At 36.4% G+C, this 19,683-nt stretch overlaps 1 protein-coding gene across 5 annotated transcripts in view; it reads left to right on the top strand.

Annotated features, from left to right (window-relative positions):
- Positions 1-19,683, top strand: part of CDKAL1 (CDK5 regulatory subunit associated protein 1 like 1) — a 609,813-nt gene that overhangs the window by 221,293 nt on the left and 368,837 nt on the right. For all 5 annotated transcript variants that reach the window (XM_054592196.1, XM_054592193.1, XM_054592194.1 and 2 more), the window contains one exon: positions 4,234-4,354. In XM_054592196.1, coding sequence (XP_054448171.1) covers positions 4,234-4,354 — 121 coding nt within the window. The remainder of the gene's footprint in view (positions 1-4,233; positions 4,355-19,683) is intronic.

The following is a 19,683-nucleotide window of genomic DNA, read 5'->3' as shown; positions in this document are numbered from 1 at the left end:
TACTCAGCATCATAAGCCATTATGCATATTTATTCAAACTACAATAATATACCACTACACACCCATGAGAATGTCTGTGGTCAAAAACGTTACAATACGAGATCTTAGTAGCAATGTGGAGAAACCTTCATACATTGCTTGTTGTGATATGAAATGGTATCACCAGTTTGAAAAAACAGTTTTTTCTTGTAATGTTAATAGAAATTTACCACATGACCCAGTGATTCCATTTTTAGGAATCTGATAGAAATGAAACACATATCCACATGAAGACCTATATGCAAATCTTCATAGAAACATTATTATGATAGGTATTAATTGGGAACAATCCAAATGGCATCATCTGGTCAACAGATTAATGAAGTGTGGTATATTTGGTGTGGGAGCAGGGGTAGACTATAAATAAACTTGAGGGAATTTTAGGGGTGATAGAAATGTTCTAAAACTGGGTTTTTGTGATGATTGCACAGCTGTGTAAGTTTACTTAAGTAATTGAATTGTTTATTAACAATGGGTGAATTTTATAGGATATACCTTAGTAAAGTTATAAAAATATGTGTATAATTTGCAAATGACAAAGTAAACATAGAAAATAATTGGGGACTCTAAAGAGGAGGGAGTTCTTTGTACCATTTTTCCATCTATTCTACAACTTACAGTTAATTCAGAATTTTAAAAGTATAAAAATTTTAATGGCTTTAGAAATGGGCTAATTTTCTTTTGTAATGTTTTTAATAAAATAAATTAAAAATATTTCCTTTTAAAAACCCAGTCCTAAAGTTGTTTTTAAATTTTATTTTTAATTTTTTTTACTTTTTAGAAATACTTTGTCATTTAATTGTTGGGAAATGCCCTGTCAGGTTTCAGGAACTGTAGCCCCACCGACAGGCGAGAGGGCCCCAAGGCTGGAGCTAAGCAAGGAGGCCTTGGGAAAACAGGCCACTGAGGAGATGAAATCTGGCTCCTTGGCAGGGGCACAGCCCCTGCCTCCCTCACATCCCCCTGCTTGGCCCTGGAGGATGGCTGGTTGGTCAATGGCGGTAAGACCCCTCGATGGAAGGGGCAACCTAAGACAGGCACAGCTGCGTGGGCATCAGGGAAAAACTTGGAAAACATGGAGAAAGGGCAAAAGACCTGCACCCCTCGGCTTGGCTTTGATATGGCCGGGGTCCTCATTTTATCTGAAAGAAGTCTCCTTATATCCTGGCCACCTTGCCCTCCCTGCACCTGGCTCAGGCCTGAAACAATACTGGAGACAGCTGTAAACTGGATCGGGCGGTTCCCAGCGGAAATCAGGCCTAGAAGTCAATTCCTTAAAGGATGCCTTGTTGTTCCTTCAAAAGCTATGATAACCAGCTCATGCTGGGAAGGAAATTTACATTATTCACAGACCCTGACCCTAAATCCTTTGGCGCCCTTATGTTTACGCCTTCATGTTTACTCATCCCGTCTCAGACCATGAAGATGGACCCAGGTAAATTGGTGTGTTCCTGCCATTTGTTTTCCTCAACATCTATTCTCTGTGAACATTAACATGCTGATGTAATGAGATTACCTGTATATTCCTGTTATCTAGCTCCATTGATCACTTTTTCAATAAAAGCCTTTGGAAAAAGGGGTTCGGGTTGGCTTCTCCACTAGAAGGAAGAGCCCTTTCCCCTCTCCTGGCAAAGAGAGAAATTTTCTGGGACAACTCCATTTTGTTTGTGCCCATCCCTGGGACAGGCTCTGTGGGATCAGAGTCCATGCTCCCACCTCAGTTTAATGATTATGCTAACTTTCAGAAATCACTCGTATTCACAGCATTCCTTTAAAAATGTAGTTCCCAGATATAAATGCAATACAAGTAGTAAAATCAGTGCAATTTAGAGTGTCTTGGATTTAGTCATCTGTGGCTGGTTTGAGGAAAAAGAAGATCAGTTGTAGGGATACAAAGTAACTAAAAAACGTGGGTGGCTTCAGAAAACAAGGCAGTAGGAATTGGAGAGTTTTTCCCAATTGTCTAAGAATAGCTCAGCTCCTTAAGGCGCTCAGCTCAACTTTCAGTTTCAAAGGCTGATGCCCTTATCTGCATTCATGTGCCAATCCCCTTAGATTGATGAAGCATGTAACAAAGCTTTTTGGAAGAAATTGTGGTTGAGATCACTAGTAAAAGGGCTTATCACCAAAGAATATTATTACTAAAGGAGAAGAAAGAAATGGTGCAAACAACTGATACCGGAGTCAGCAGACCGAGGACCCCCAAGCCTTGCTGCCTGTGACTAGAACCTACCTCAGTATGGCCTTCTGAGCAGGCCCAGTTGTCTTCAAGTCTAGGAGAAGATGATAAAGGAGTGTTGCTTTCACTTCAGATATAAGCTGGGTTTTCTGATCCTTTAATAATTGGGTAAAATTCTGTTTTCTATCAGCATTTTACAGGTTAGAGTACTAAAGAAGTTGATTGACACACCAATATGTAAATACATATGTGCATACAGAGGTGATCGGTTCTAGTGGCAGAGAATGGTGATTTCATTACTGTTTGTGCTCTTTGGTATTTTCTAAATCATCCTCAATAGATCTGTATTTTCTAACTTTAGTACATTATGGCATAAGAAAGCATTTCCTAACTATTTCCAGAGATGTTAATAGGTCTGAAATAAAAAAGAATTCTACCATTAAAATATTTATGGTGTGTTGCATATTCTAACACCTTCCCGGAGATCCACAGTTAACTCTGCATTTCTTTGTGTTTTATTTTTATTATTTATGCTGTTAAAGTTGTTCCTGCCTTTTTTCTCCATCCCAGCCTCTATCCGGACCCACTCTCTCCCCACCCCTGGCCAATCCCCATGTTGTCTGTGTCTGTGAGTTGTGCATAAATGTTCTTTGGTTAATCCCTTCACCATCTTTCATCCTGTATCCCCACCTTTCCAGCAGTTTTCATTCTCTTTTATATATCTATGCTTCTGTTACTATTTTGTTCATCAGTTTATTGTGTTCATTAGATTCCACGTGTAAGTGAGATCATGTGGTATTTTTCTTTCACTGATTGGCTTAATTCATTTAGCATATTTTTCTGTAGTTCCATCCATGCTGTTGCAAAATGTAAAGAGTTTCTTCTTTTCTGCTGCTGCCTAGTATTCCATTGTATAAATGAACCACAGCTTTTTTTATCTACTCACCTACTGATGGGCACTTCAGGGTGTTTCCAAATCTTGGCTATTGTAAATAGCGCTGCTATAAACATAGGGGTACCTATATTTTTTTGTATTGACATTTTGGGATCCTTGGGTTGTATTCCCAGAAGTGGAATTGCTGGGTCAAAAGGGAGCCATTTTTAATTTTGTAAGGATATTCCTTCTTGTTTTCCACAGTGGCTGTACCAGCCTGCATTCCCACCAACAGTGCACTAGGGTTTCCTTTTTCCCATATACCCCCCTAACCCCCAAACTCTTGCTTGTTGATTTATTGATGATAGTCATTCTGACAGGTATAAGGTGATATCTCATTGAGGTTTTAATGTGTCCCTCTAATGGCTAGTGATGTTGAGCATTTTTTTCTTATGTCTATGGGCCATCTGTATGTCCTGTTTGGAGAAGTGTCTATTCAGATCTTTTGCCCATTTCTTAATTGGATTATTTGTCTTTCTGGCATTTATTTGTATTAATTCTTTGTATATTTTGGAGATTAAACCCTTGTCAGATGTTTCATTAGTGAAAATATTCTCCCATCCAGTGGGTTCCTATTCATCTTGCTGATGATTTCTTTAGCTGTACTGAAGTTGTTATTTTTTTCTAATTTCCACTTTGATTTACTATTCTTCTTTGAGTTACTATTTGCTTTGAGCAGATAATCTGCTTTTGCATATTTTTTTCCTGTAGTGAAAAACTGGCCAGCAGGCCTGGTGCCCAAGTGAGCCCCCTCTGCTTCACATGAATATCTGGTCTATCCTAGCGAGCATTTACAGCTTGTGGAAAGACATTTTCAGGATATTTCTGTTTCTCTTATCTTTGCAGTAAAATGTGACAATATTAAAAGCAAAACATTTTTGACTCTAGGGCACGAACAGAGTTGTTTTACCGTTTGGCAGTATTTCTTAAGTTCAATGATCACATCTTCTCCTGTGGTTTTTTTTCCCCCTCCATAAAAAAAAGTTAAATGCAAATATTAACACATTTGTTGAGAGCCGCAGTAAATTACAGTGAAATTGTGTGACTCACGATGATGTCTGTGTCTGTGCTTTGTTTGAAGGTCACTCTGTGAGGCTGCTGGGCCAGAAAAAGGGTAATGGGAAGCGGCTGGCGGGGGCACCGCTGGACCTGCCAAAGATTAGGAAGAATCCGCTGATAGAGATCATTTCCATCAATACTGGGTGAGCTGCTCTCAAACTTACTCATTAAATACTCAGTGTACTCCAGGAATTCCGTGTTTTGTGTTTTTTTTTTCTGGATATGTGCCATAGAAAAGTAGTTATATATTTTCATGGGAAAGAAAAATCAAAAAGCTCTGAAGCATGTGATTATAGTCCCCTCTAAAATGTTCCCTGTATACAAATTATACTTACATTTGCAGGAAAGTTTTATGTCTTTGATTGATATTACTCTAACTTCTTTTTGGTAATAAACATGTATTTCATTTTCAGCTATGCCCGTGATTAAGATCTTTAAAAAAAAACACAGTATTTTATTGTGGGGAATGGTTAACATGCTTATCATTTTAGACTGTTTTTTCAATAGGGTTATAGTAGATATTGCCCAAGATATAAACCATGTTTTGATTATTAACTACCTGAAATACATATTTGAAAATGTTCCTCTTACAGTTTGGGAGGTCAGAAGTCTTAATACCTGTCTTACTATGCTAAAATCAAGGATATTGGGGAGAAATCTGTTTACTTGCTTTTTTTTTTTTTTTTTTTGGCATATATAGGCTATACACATTTTTTGCTTGTGGGTTCCTTCTGCCATCTTCAGAGCCAGCAACGTTGTATTTCTTTGTATCTTCCATAGTCACATCTCCCTCTGATTCTGACTTTTTTTCTTGTAAGTGATTATGTTGTGATTCACCGGGAGTACCTGAATAATACAGGATACTCCCCTATTTTAATGTCAGTAGATTCTCAATCTTAATATCATTTGCAACCTTAATTTTCTTTGGCATACAAAGCTCCAAGAGTTGGGATAGGTATGGGAGAAATTTGTAGGTAGAGGAAAAAAAAATCAACAAAGGCACAGGAGTACACCATATAGTTATTTATGAAGTAGATAATTTTGTCTAGTTTGGTATTTTCAGTATATGAAAAGTGTGGTAAATTATTTTTTTGTGTGAATAATCTAATTACACTTAATTCAGTGGTAAAGGAAAAGGAGAGCCACTGAAGTCTGCAACAGAGGTAAGAAATAAATATAGCTAGTCATTAGGAAGGTTATTTTGGGACCAACTTTGTACAGCATCCCAGCCAGGAGGGAGCGAGGTCCTGAAGTAGTTGTGGGACTAAAAAGCAAGGATAGCAGCTAGTTGTGGGAATGCTTAAGAACACTGGCTTTGGCCTACTCCGCTGAAGTTATTTGTAACCATGGATTTGGTTGGGGATAGAAATACAAAGTAAAAAAAGAAGCTTTAGTTGATGGGGTGAAAGTGAATGGAGTCACGGAAGGGGAGTGGTCATGTCTGTGTTTGGAAATAGGGGGAGACAGAGGAAGCATCTGTGAAACAGTAGTCAGAGGTGAAGGTTTTATGACTGTGGAGTGCGATACTGGGAACTGCTTCAGATCCCTTCGGGGGAAATAATACTGGGCTAGGTGAACTGTTGCGACAGAGTGGGAAAGTTAGAAACCGGATTGGAAATGAGCAAGTTTTGCTGCAGGAAGATTACTCTCTTTTGGAGTTGGACTGTAAATTAAGAGAGAGAGTCTTCAGAGAATAGAAAGATCTTTATTTCTTTTTGTAAAATCTGAGCTTGTCTAGAGGCAGAAGGGTAAGGATTAGAAATATATTAATGGGAGAAACTAAACAGGATCATGTATACAGACAGAAAGGTAAGCCTTGGAAAGGAGGAAGGACACTTTTGTGTTTCCTTAGATGTAGGAGTAAAGAACGTGAGTAGGTTTAAGTGTAGAACTTACTCATTTTTCTTAAAGTTAATGTAGAAAACTTTAATGAAGAAAAAGCGGCTCAGTTTCTTCATGGTCTCAAGTAAAACAGAAGGCAGCGTTTCACTGCTGTGTCCCTTTACGGTTTGCCAGTTACCACGCCACAATGCTTTGGTGACACTGACTTGAGTGAGGGCCAGTTCTTCATCGGAACACAGCTCCTCCCCGTGGAGGGTGTCAGTGTTCTTTCCCTTCTTTCTCCCTTTGGCTTTGATGTTCAATTGTTATTCTACCTTATGTATTTTCTTTTCTTTTATTCCCCAGTCACTGAAAGGGAAACTTTATTGAGGCCCCAGGGCCATGGGTTTGAGGCAGAAGGCTGTCCTGCCTGGCCCAGGAGGCGATGGATGGGCTTTATTAATGGTTTCCTTGCAGTGTAGGTTGTTGGTTTGGCTGCACGTCTTCTTGCAGCAGTTTACAGCACAGGGATGCAGGCGGGTGTGATGCTTGTGGCAGATCGTCTTGGCACAGTTGTACTTACGGGTGGGCTGGTGGAGGTGGGGCTCGATGATGCCTTCCCCACAGATGAGCACCAAGTGCTGGGTGGACTCTTTCTGAATGTTGTAGTCTGAGAGGGTGCAGCCGTCCTCCAGCTGCTTGCTGCAAAAAAGAGTGCGGGACAGGCGGGATGCTCCCCTTGTCTTGATTTTAGCTTTGCTGTACTTATTGGTGTCACTGGGCTCAACTTCAAGGGAGATTGTCTTGCCGGTCAGGGTCTTAGAGAGACCCGCATTTCTGTGTCATCTGGGGAGGCTGCTCCCCTCCTCCTGGAAGAGAAAGAGATTTTATATTTTCTATAAAATTGAAGCTATATCATGTTAGAGTCTATTTAGCTAAAAATAATAATTTCTATGGTAAAGATACAAAATTTGAAGATTCGTGCCAGTGTTTCATTCTTCTGGTTAAATTAGTGGAGTAAGGTCATAGTTCTAATGCACAAGAGAGGATATGTGTGGATATTTGCATAGAGAGGTATAAACCAAGTGCTGTGGTCAACATACAGAGTAAGCACATCCATAAACAAAAGAAGTTAGCTGAGGTTGAAAAACTCATTTTTTTGTTGGGATATCCCATTTGTGTAATTGCCTAATTTTTTTCCAGCACTGAGAGTGGAATGTGGAGACAGAAGGTAATATAGGGGACAGAAAGTACAGAAAATCAGAAGTTGGGTCATAAAGAGGCTTTATTATGCCTTCTCTGTCACTATTAATGTCATCATTTTTGACAATACCATGGCAACTTTTGTTCTCCAAAGCCAAGAGTTGAGTTCTGATATTAGTTATATCATTTTTTAGGTACTACTATCAGATTATCTGTAGCTTGAAGGGTAATCCTCCCGTGGGCTAAACACATCTTAAAAAAATACTGTCTAACCCTGTAATACTTTACTGATACATTTTCTTTTGAAATTTATCTTGTCTTTTTTGTTATTTGATATCTCTCAGACATAAAATGATGGTTTATGGGAACCCTTAAGGGGAATCTAATTTTCTTTGAGATTATATACTTAAACTTATTATTATTGTTAAAAGTATCTGCTACTTTTTCCTCCTTGTCACATCTTAGCTTTTGGAAAACAAACTAACTTGGATGTTTTCACTTTCTGCAATGTCCAGGGTTTATCAGTCCCTAGTCTAGTGCTAGATGCATAGGTGCTCTCTAAGTATTTGAATGAATGCATGAAAGAACAAGCATGCCAATTTTTTTATATAAATAAAGTTGTTTTTAGAGAAATATAATTATTACTAATAACATTTTGTTATCTTCCTGGTTCTAATTATTAAAACATGAAATAATTATCAACTACATATAATCGTCATATGTTTGAAAATATAATTATGATGTGCTTAACATATTACCAGGTACTGTGTTAGATATTATGATATACACAAAGATAAACATTTCCCAGATCAACAAATGACTCACATTGACCGACTCCAAACCGATGGCTATAAACACAGAGTTAATTGCAGCTCCTAGGAGGGGGAGATTTGGATCACAACCTATTCCATATTCAGGGCAGTGCTGTTAGGTTCCAACGTGGTACTCTTTCCAGGCAGCGACTCTTCTGACCTCTGAATTTAAGAGCTTTGAGAAGCTGAGCTCTCCTTTCACTGCCCCTCTAGGAGATGCAGTGGCAGCAGCACAGTAAAAAGTGCTTCTCCTGCCATTGTCAGTGCGCAGTGCAAAATATAAGCCCCAAATGCTGTCTTTCTATGTTACTCTTAAATTATAGCTTTTCAGAAAATTACATTCTATAAAAAATGATTTTTTTTTGAAGTATTTAACTAGAAGTGCTCTTAAAAAGAATTAAGTTTCCACAGAGATCTTGTTAGAAGTTTGAATATATGTGGGCCCATTTGGGATATTTTATATTATAATCTCTTTGAAATGACTGTATATTACTATATTCAGTATTGATTTTTGAGTCCTTATATCTTAACATGGTGTCAAGAAATAAGATACTTTTATTTTTTTCAATGCATGCTATACTGTTGTTCACGTATCCTGATTTATGAGTATAAACCTTGGTCCTATTCTGGATTTGCTCTCTTGAGAATAGCATCTTCAGCTTCAGTGCCATCCTCAGAGACAGCTGTGAGAAGATCATGACACCTCTCTCCAAGAGGCACTGTCTCAGCATAAAACATTTTCCTAAAATAATTCAGCACACTGTAATCACACACTTATTTTAAAATTATGGCTCAGTACTACTTTACAAATTAACCTAAGCCGATTTTGTCATGCATAGCTCTTAGGTTTCTTTTTTTTTTAAATAGAGAATAATAGGTACTAATGAGCATTAGTTGCTTCCCTATAACCCAGCTGTCAGATTATAATGAAAGCAAGACTCAGTCCAAAATGTGCAATAAGAATTTATTAAGCAAGGTGGCACAGTCCAGCTGTTTTTCTAAGCTTAGTGAAGACCTAATTCTCTCTCCCTTAGGTGATTAAATCAAACCTTGCATGAAAGGTTCACTTTAGCCAGATGAGATAATATTGTCAGCTTTAAGCAACCAGAATCCTCTACACAAGGTCTAGCATGAGAGTAGGTTAGTGACCAAGCCAGAATAATATTCTTAATGGTTCAAGCCAGTGCTATCCGACTGGTGGTCTGTGGACTAGTGCTGGGTCATTAACTATTGATGGCTGGTCTGTGGCAATATAGAAATTGAGAGCAAACATTTTACAGACTTTTAAGGCAGTTTAATATTACTGCATTGTGTTGTAATTTATTTTCATTGTATTTTACCAAAAAAAAAAATTATTGGTTTACAAGAAGTTGGAAACAAAAATCCTGGTATGTCGCTGTAGATAGTTTGAGACATACTGGTGGTGGCCAGTGTATTGTAAAGTTCTTTACCTTATTTTGGAAAATATTTTAGCCAGTTCACTTAACTTTAGTGCTATTGATTTCACTAATGAAATCCCATGTCTACTATCTTTTATGTTATTAGTTAACCACTTGTGGTCAGTAGTTAAGTACTACTTTCACAAGTGAAAACTAATTTCTGTTATTTATTATGCTAATTTGCAAAGCCTCTGCTTTTGACCAAAGATAAAATATAGCTAAAACTTAACCAGTAATTTCTCAAAGGGAGCCTTTCTGATTAAATATTAGCAAAGAGAGACGGTTCTTAGCATTGCAGCTTAAAATAACTCATGCATTCTGTATTTTGCTCTCTACATTAAATTCCTTTAAAAGTAAATTATATACGTTCTAATGTGGCCTATCTAAAACTTGAATCTAGGGGTTACAACTGTTTTGGCACATACCTAGGCTGAAGAAAGAGAGACCTGTGGTTATTATTACTGTTCCTCTGTAAACTAATGGAGGACAGGAATCTTATCTCTTAGTCATGAGTCTGGAATGTGTCACTAACCTATTCTGGAAAGGGAGCTGGAGTCCACGGTACAGTGTAGAGAGCTCTGTGGTTGGAGTTTGGAGTCAGAGACATGGTCATTTTCTAGCTGTGTGATGTAATAAATTAGGTACTCTCTTACAGGTGACCTCTTTTCTAAAATGGACACATGCTAAGTACCATGTGAATAACCTAACATATTATGGACACTTTAATAAGTGTTTTCCTTAGATTGATGTGCTATAGTCCATAGTCTGCCAAAATTCTCCAAGACCCCTTCCTTTCTTTTCACTCTTTGTGTTATTTAGGCAAAAAAGTTGAATTTAAACTTAGGAGTTTATCCAATTTATCACCAACTCATCAATCTTCTACTTGTTCAGTTTTAAGTGAATGCAAAATACACTTAAAAACTCATCTTAGTCTCACCCATAACTTTTGTGTCTTGCTGCAATTTTTACTCCATCAATATTTTAGTATTTCAGTGACAGCAGTGCTACTTAAATGCAGAAACTTTTTTTTTCTGGCTGAGCTAGAATATAATTCTAATTACTGCTCTTTTGCTATAGATGATTATTTTGTAGAAAAAAAGAATATGTTACTTTGAACTATGAATTAAGTCAGACTTGACTCAAACAATTAAATGTGTGAAATTGAAGTATTTGTGGCAATTCTGAACTTGTTACATTTTTACTTTTTATCCAAAAACTAGTTATTCTGAAATTTTCAGCTTTTTTTGATGTTTTCAATTAAATCTCCAAATACCTTATTTTCACTGAAATATTGTACAAATGAAACTTTAAAGTAATGTTATTTTTAGTGCATTATAAAACTGTATTGGGGAAAAATCATTCATAAGAACAGTGGATGGCACTATTGGCTCATAGCTGTGAAGTAATCATTGTTAAGTTGCAGAAGTTTAAAATGCTGGTTTAATAAATGCCTGTAAGTTATTGGCCCATTTAAAAATTTTGGGCAGTATTAGGATGGGGGATTTAATCTTAAATTTTATAAATTCGTCTTTATGTAATCATTTTATATAAACTTTGAAATGAATACACAACTTTCTTAATAATGATATATAAAGGAATGGCTGTGTTTTTAAAATAATTTCTAATTCTGGCAAGTTATCATGTATACAATTGTGCTAACTTAAAAGTGTGTCTTGCTTATCACTTTTCTGTTAAACAAAATTACTTAGTTTAAGGAAGGGAGAATAGCTTTGATTTTGGATAAAAAAGGAAAAACTGGAAGATACTCATATTTAAACACACAAAGAAATTTTAGATTAAAGTTAATTGAGTAGGATGGTTAATCCTTTCTTCAGGTTAGTTCATAGATTATATTGTAAGGATATGCCTTAATTATAAATGGTAGTAAATGCTCTTACAGTTTAGAAAGTTTATTGTTTCATTTCATGTGTACAAGACTTCTTTGTTTGCCCTTTAAGAAAACTAAACAGCCCTTTTTCTGTACTTTCATTTATTCAACAAATGTGGTTTAGTACTCATTCATTTGGTGTTTGCCATTGAGAATCCCCCAGGATAGAGAATGAAACAAACACAAAGCAATTGAATTATAACATTGTAAGTACTATAGCACAAGAGTAAACAAAGTTATGTTAGGACCATGATTGATTGTTTGAATGAGAGAGAGGGGACTCCCACAGAAAGTAGATATTTTGGTCATGTCTCAAACTTTATAGTCTAGTTGGGTTCAAAGGCAATTTAAGTGTGGGGGGAACTTCACCCTCGTGTGAATAGTGGTGTTGAATTGTGAAGGGCCATGTCTTATACGGAGAATGATGAGTGTGGATCAGTGTGGTCATGTTTTGAAATAATGCAATAGTTGGAGAAATGTTAGAACGAGGTAGCATTAGTGCGAGGTAGCTTGACACTGCTTGAGTTCAAACTGAGCCTCATCATTGCATCATTTGCTGTGTGACATTGTATAAGTTATTCAACCCTTCTATAGGTCTCAATTTTATCATCTATAAATGGGGATGTATTAGTGTTGTGAGAATTGAAAGAGGTCAACTGTTTAATTGACACGATACCTGGCTCAGAGTATCTGTTCAATATAATTACTATTAAGTTTATTACCATCACAAATATGCAGAAGACAAACCTTAGGCTTAATTAGATTGCAGTTTGTTTAAGACCATGGACCAGTAAGTGGCAGAGTCATGACTTGAATTACATTGTCTAACCAATTCTTTTTTCAATAAAACACAAGTGGCTTCTAGCCCAGTTTGCTATCCTTGCATTGGAATTGTAGTTATTTAGTTAGTTGAAAGGAGAGCCAGGTAGAGCTAAAATTTGAGGCTAGTATAGAAAACAGCCTACTAAACCTGAGAAAGATGCTATGGGCCCCAGATTTTTACAAAGAGAATGGAAAGTGGAAGTGGACTAGGAGAATTTGTACTGTATGATTTTTTAAAAGAAAATTTTATTTATTTATTTTTAGAGAGAAGTGGAGGAAGGGAGAAAGAGTGGGAGGGAAACATTGATCAGTTACCTCTTGCACATGCCCCAGCTGGGGACTCGGCCCGCAACCCACGCACATGTCCTGACCAGGAATTGAACCTGCAAACTTTGCTTTGCAGGACGATGCTCAACCAACTGATCCACACCAGTCAGGGTCTACTGTGTACTTTTATTGTATTATATTAGATCCCTCTTGAGAGACATTGTTAATTCAGTGGAGTGGCATTTGAGCTTTCCTGTTACGAGGGTTGAAGGATGGGACTGCTAAGTCATTTGGATTTAGAGATAGATGACTGTTAAACCTTCCTGTTTTGTCTTCTATTTTTAAACCAGTACTTCAGTTTGGATGCGTGAAGATGAGTTGCACTCGGAGAGCACAGGGGGCATAAACGGTTATATGTATCCATAGATCTGTCATCTGCCAATTTTCCTGTTGCTTCAAGAAAACTTATTTTCTAGCCCCATCAGAAAAGGAAAAAATAAAATCCCAAAACTGTATAACCCAACTTTAAGTTAAGTATAATTGGATACACATGTGATTGTGGAGCAAGGCCTGTCAGTTAAAAACAAAAACATATATATATATATATATATAAATTGATTTTTGAAACTACTTTGCTCTTATTTAGTATGTCTCAGCACGATACAACAGTTGTTTTATTTTTTTCTAATCCTGACAAAGCAGAATGTTTTGTTTGGCTTTTCAAAAAGGCAATAGTGCATGTAGTTAAGACCTCATTTACTTTATCTGATAAAGTATGTCTGTTCTGTAAATCCACTAAGAAAACTGGGTTTAAGACAAGGTCATTCTGTGGAATCCTCATGTCTGTTTTTAAACAATGTATGTAGCTTTGTGATTTGTAATATGTATGATGAGGTCTGTCTAGAAAGTATCCAGCTATGTACTATGAAAAAGACATTTACTGAAGAAGACACAAGAAACGTAGTACGTAGGACAATGATGCCTCAGTCCCCCTCAAAGTACGCACCTTGAGACCTCACACAATTCTCCCAGTCGCCTACAGCTGCCGTCATATTTTCCTGAATCTTATTGACAGTATGACATTTCTTCCCTTTCAAAGGTGATTTTAGTTTTGGGAAAAGCCAGGAGTCACAGGGCACCAAATCTGGACTGTAACGGGGCTGGGTTAACTGGGTGATTTTGTTATTTCTCAAAAAACTGCTGCGTAAGACATGATACATGAGCGGGTGTGTTGTTGTGAGGAAGCTGCCAATCAGCAGCTGCCCATGGCTGTGCCCTTCTGAATCATCCTTAGTTTCTGTGGAGGAATGTTCAAGCTTCATGCAAAATTTGATGACAGTTCGTTGCTCAACTTGCTCATTTTGAATGCGACGGCCACACTGTACACATGTTCACTCAACAAGGCCTACCACCCCCACTGACTAGTACAGCGAAATCTTCATGGTTCAGGCATGCTCATTCCCATCCACTCTCATTGGCCGCCTGGTTACATCGATGTTGGGCAAACCATTCTGATGATATTAACAATGGTTGGACTTTTTCTGGACAGGTCTTGAAATTTTTGTGGCTTTTTTATGTTATCCTTAAAATAAGTATTAATTGTGAGAGATACTAGGGGCTTAGGGACATCGTTCTGTCTTGTGAGCTACCTTTTATGTACCATTCAAACACTGTTGAGAAAAACACTGTCTGAAATGGGATTCCTAGTCTGTTCTCCTCCTCCCCTTCCCCCATCTCTTATTTTCTCTTTCCCTCTGCCCACATCTATATAAATTTTTGAGAACTGGGTATGTAAGGATAGATTTATTTTAATATTTTTTTTATTTATTGATGTTATATACAGAGAGAGAAACATGAATATGTTCTTAACTTATTTATGCATTCATTGGTTGTTTCTTGTATGTGCCCTGACCAGAGATCGAACCTACAACCGTGGCCTATTGGATGGCACTCCAACTGAGCTACCTGACCAGGGTCTAGATTTATTTATTTAGGACCATACATAGCCCATTGTCACAGGAAGATATAAACCCAATCAAGATTGGTGGTCTGCTTTATTCAGTGGTGTGTTCACACATTCATTTGTTTATTCTTTGTATTCATTCACTCATTTATTCAATGAACATTTGTGGAATATCTATATGTATCAGATACTCTACTGAGTGCAATAAAAGAAACAGGGCTTATCTATTTTATTACTTCCCTTGAGATTCTCATAGTCTAGTATAGTTTAGTTAACTGGTAAAAAACTCCATTTTAGTCTTCGTAGAAGACAGCACTCATTAGTTCTTTTTGTATGTGTGAGACTTAAAGTCGTTTACCTAGGAATGACTACAGTTATAGAGAATGAATAAAATTGGACTTGTATAAAATATGATGGCTGAAAATGGGCATGTACACCATGTACACCATGTGAGCTAGTGGGATCCTCTTTGGTAAGTGGTTACTGATCACCACTCTCACATATTAACACTCTGGATTTTAGGCAACCTGTGATTCTTTGAATGTTGATTCCATGCTTACTCTGTTAAATGAAACACTTCTGATTTCATTTCCAAAAAATGGAATTTTAAGACTGCTTTGAGCCACTCTAGCTTCTTTCTTATTCTTATTTATACTATTAGGCTTCTTTTTGTTTTGTTTTGTTTTTTTTTATTCCAACTTCTCAATTACTTGCAAAGCAAGAAGCAAAGCAATAAAAATAATGACAAGGTGTCAATAGCAGCACGGATGTTGACACACTGAACACATTTTTAGAAAAGAAGTGTCTGTGTGTGTCAAATGCTTATGATAAGAGAGCGGGGTATGAGGTTCTGCTGCTGCCAAAGGCAAGTTTTAGTGATGTGTATGTGGCTACGTGGTGGTTGGCATGATGGGAGTCTCTGGTGTAACCGAGTTGACCTGCACTTACATATTTTGCTTTTCAGAGTTATATATCAGATGATTGATTTTAAAAAATTTTATTGTGGCTTTATTTTCCAAATATTCAATTTGGAAAAAAAGCTGTGGTACAGTTACACAAGGGAATACTGCTGGCTCGTCCATAAAAAAGGAAGAAATCATACCTTTTGCCACAGCATGGATAGAACCAAGAGTGTTATGCTAAGTGAAATAAGCCAGTCAGAGAAAGACAAACACCATATGGTTTGAACTGCATGTGGAATCTAATGATCAAAAAAAAAGAAAAGAAACATAGTCATAGATACAGAAAGCAGACTGACAGCTGTTGGGTGGGAGGGAGGTTGGGGGCTAGGTGAAGGGATTAAGCCAAAAATAAATAAACAAAAATAATCTCATAGACACAGACAACAGTATGGTGATTACCAGAGGCAAAGGAGGGTAGGGGGAGGTAAAAGAAACAGGGGAGATAAATGGTGATGGAAGGAGACTTGAGTTGTGGTGGTAAACACAATGTGAATACAGATGATATATTATACAATATTACTCTTGAAACCTATATAATGAAAAAATTATTTATTTATTTATTTATTTATAGACAGAGGGTAAGGGAAGGAGAAAGAAAGGGAGAGAAACATTGATGAGAGGGAGAAGCATCTGTAGGCTGCCTTGCGCAGGCCTCCTATTGGGGATAGAACCTGCAACTCAGGCGTGTGCTCTGATCAGGAATTGAACCAGTGACCTTTAGCCTTGCAGGACTACACCCAACCCACTGAGCTACACTGTTCAGGGCTGAAACGGATCTAATTTTATTAACCAATATCACTCCAATAATTTCAATAAAAATTCAAAAGAAAAGATTGTTTTAAAAAAGAAAAAACACTCTATTAACTTTAAATTCTTGTGGAAGATTTTCAAAGGTGAATAATGAAGGAAAGAATAATGTAGATATTTGAGGATTTTGTGTTTTGATTTTTAATTTGGTTATCCTTTTTTTTTCTTTTTCTTTTATTTTCTTTTTGCATACCCTAAATCAGAATCCAGCTGTGATGGGGATTCCTACATAGAAAATTTTCCTGATAGACTTCACAAGTTCCTATTTGGAGCAGTGTCAGTATGGCTTTTTAAAATTTCTTTGTTTTTTCTTCCTTTAGCCCAATACTGCTTTTCTTATCTCTTAATGTTCCTAGATAACTTAATTGATTGATCCTGTGATGTCCGTATTTCCTTATTTCTCCTATCTTGCAGTCTGTTTATGTTTGTTAAATTATTGCTTTGTTTCCGTTCTTTCACCTTCTCTCTCTCTCCTGCCTTTTCCTGAGGTGCCCCTGTCATCCAGATACTTAGATTGCCAGAACCGATTTCTCTTCAGTGCCACCAGCGTGTTGTGTTCTTTTCTATATTTGATATAGAATCATTGCTCTTTTTTCCCTAAGAATGGAGCCTTTTTTCCTGAGTTCAGATATATTGACAACAGCCAAAAATTAACTTTTATGATCTAGACTAGATTATTTACCGTATTTTGCTATGTATAATATGCACCCATGTTTTTGTGCATAATATACACAGGATTATGATATCCATTATTGTATCCATGGTATGTAATCATTATACCCACGTATAATGTGCATCCTTATTTTTCCTTCAAAAATTTGGGCAAAAAAGTGCACATTATCTTTGGCAAAATATATTCTTTTCAGAATACTGTACTTCATAAACTCAACTTTGTCTTTTTATTTTTTTCTATTCTGATGGCCTTAAGTGCAGTTAATTTTGCCATGTCTAACATGTACTATATATTAAAAAGCATAGATTTTTCAAACATATTTGATTAGGATGAATTCATAGAAGTGGAATTATTATGTCAAGGTTACGAACCTTTTTATGAGCCTTGGAATACAAATTCAAATTTCTTTCCAAAACATTGCCATTTATAATGCTAACAATTAAGAGGATACATATTTTATTCCACTATAAAGTCTTCACTATTACTCCCATCTTATGAAAACTGAGGTTTAAGGGATTGAATAGTATACCCACAGCTACCATCTTAGTGTAAGTGTAGCTACCATCACAGTAGAAATTAGCTATAATTTGCAGTCTCATTTATTGAATGTGAGAGGTCATTTGGCCTAGTGTTAAGAGTATAACTTCGGAGTTAAACTGCTTGGGTCTAAATCTTGGCTCCAGTGCGTACTGTGTAACTCTGGGCCGGTCTCTTAGCGCACACGATTTCTCATCTCTAAAATGGGAATTTAAATAATATCTGTTTTGTAGGGTTGTTGTGAAGATTAAATATATCCATGTATAACTTAGAATAGCACCTGGCAAGTAATAATTATGTAAGTGATTGTTGTCATTATCATCATTATTAATTAGACTGTATTCTCTTAATTTTTTTATCCATATAAAATGTTTTTCTTTCTTCCAAAAACAGTATAGGCATTTTTGAAAATCAAATTACTGAACCATTTAAACATTTGAATGACTGAATAAATGAAATAAAGAGAAGGAAAAGAAAAGAAAGGAAAAAGCCTGAAACCACATCTTTCACTTTTGTATAATTATGCTGTTTTATTTAAAGCCTTCTTGTTTTGTGTAGTAGATAAGAAACAACTAGTTGAATTTAAATATATCTATTATAAACATATGGAATTGTCATTTTTAATATTTCCTCGACAGATGTTTGGATGGGTGGAGTAACATGATAGTTTGTGTAGTGAGAAACAGTTAAGCTCTTTATTAATAGGTTATACTACCTAAAACTGTCTGGCCACTAATGTAAATGGACTGTGACTTTTTTTATAAGGGACAGGAAAAAGAACTTTTTAATTAGGGACAGACTTAGCAAAATATTTCATGAGTCCCTTTATTATCCGTAGCCCAATGGCTACATACCAACTGCCCATACACATGAATAGAAATCCATTTTTGGATAATTAAAAATCTTTTTGAAAGATTTATACATTCAGAAACTGTTAAGAGCCAGAAAGAATTTTAGAGATTGAAGATCTTTTCATAAGCGATGGAACTGGGCCTTACCACCCAAAATTTGACGGGCTGCATATTGCATGCACTTAACTTGTAGGAGAATTTGGTTCATGACAGAAAGAGGCTATTTTGACAGGTAGAACACCTTCCTCTTTAGGATTTTAGAGGTTGTTGGAAGAATTAAGCTCTCGTCATCTTCAAGACATCATAAAAATTGTATTTTATGTTAGCTTGTATTGAAGTATAGATAGGTCAAAAACCCAGGAAATGGTATTATTTTGGTCAATGTTTGGTGAGTAAACAATGGAAAACAGTGAAATTACCTTTTTATTAAGTGAATTGGTTTACATCGGATAAAGAGACTACTGAGACTTAAGACTTGTCTTTCGATGTGTGAGAATCTTCACAACATCTTTAGATTTCATATCTCCTTGTATTCTTCTATTCATTATTTGTCTTTCCCATTTGTATCTCTGGTTCCATTCTGTACTTTCCTTTTCTTCCTGTAGGTTTATGTGTTTGTATCCCTAGCACCTAACAGTGACTAGCATATGGAAGCTCTCAATAAAAATGTTTTTATGCTTAATTTCCAAAGGCTAGTGGTATGTTTTCATTCTAAAATCTCTCTTATTGTTCCCTGAGTGTTCACCTTGTGTTTCAGCCTTTCTCAGTGTGTTCTCTGAGAGAATTAAACCTAAACTTACACCTGAATGTTTTTAAGCATTCATTGTATATATTGAATTAACTTCTTTCCTAGGTATTTAGATTGGTAAATAGTTTATACAATTTTGGGAACAACTGAGAAAATAATCACTGAGATTTTATTTTCTATAGTACTTTATTATCTTGGAACACTGGTTGAGAAAGGCTCATTTGTTTACTTCATGAGATCTAATATCCTTCTTAAAACTTATTTTTCTAAGCAACATCATCAAGGATTGACTTCATTTTAATGTCAGTTGTTTTTTTACTCCACATTTCCTTATGTTGTATATATTTAGTTTTTACTAAGGATAAAAACTATTATATACTCAGTTTTTATTAAGTATATAATAGAATTTTCATATTCCTATATTTTCTCATGTAAAGCATATATTACTTGAATGTCAAACTGGTCATTACCAGGTGGGTTTTTATATGAGACGTGCTAGGACCATGACAATACAAGTTCTGAGGGCAAACGAAGGTGACTGGAACTAGTAGACTGAGTATGGTTATCACCAATTCGGCCACTACAGCTGACCCTAGAGAGTCATGTATGGGGGCAACCAAACGATGTGTCTCTCTCTCCTTTTCCCCCCCTTTCTCTCTCTCCCCCTTTCTCTCTCTCG

The sequence above is a fragment of the Pteronotus mesoamericanus genome, unplaced genomic scaffold (genome assembly GCF_021234165.1).
Source record: "Pteronotus mesoamericanus isolate MK-2021 breed Mesoamerican mustached bat unplaced genomic scaffold, CSHL_Meso_final scaffold_31, whole genome shotgun sequence".
In the NCBI taxonomy this organism is placed as follows: domain Eukaryota; kingdom Metazoa; phylum Chordata; class Mammalia; order Chiroptera; family Mormoopidae; genus Pteronotus; species Pteronotus mesoamericanus.
Note: the sequence above shows the minus strand (reverse complement) of the source record. Positions and strands in the feature narration are given on the sequence as shown.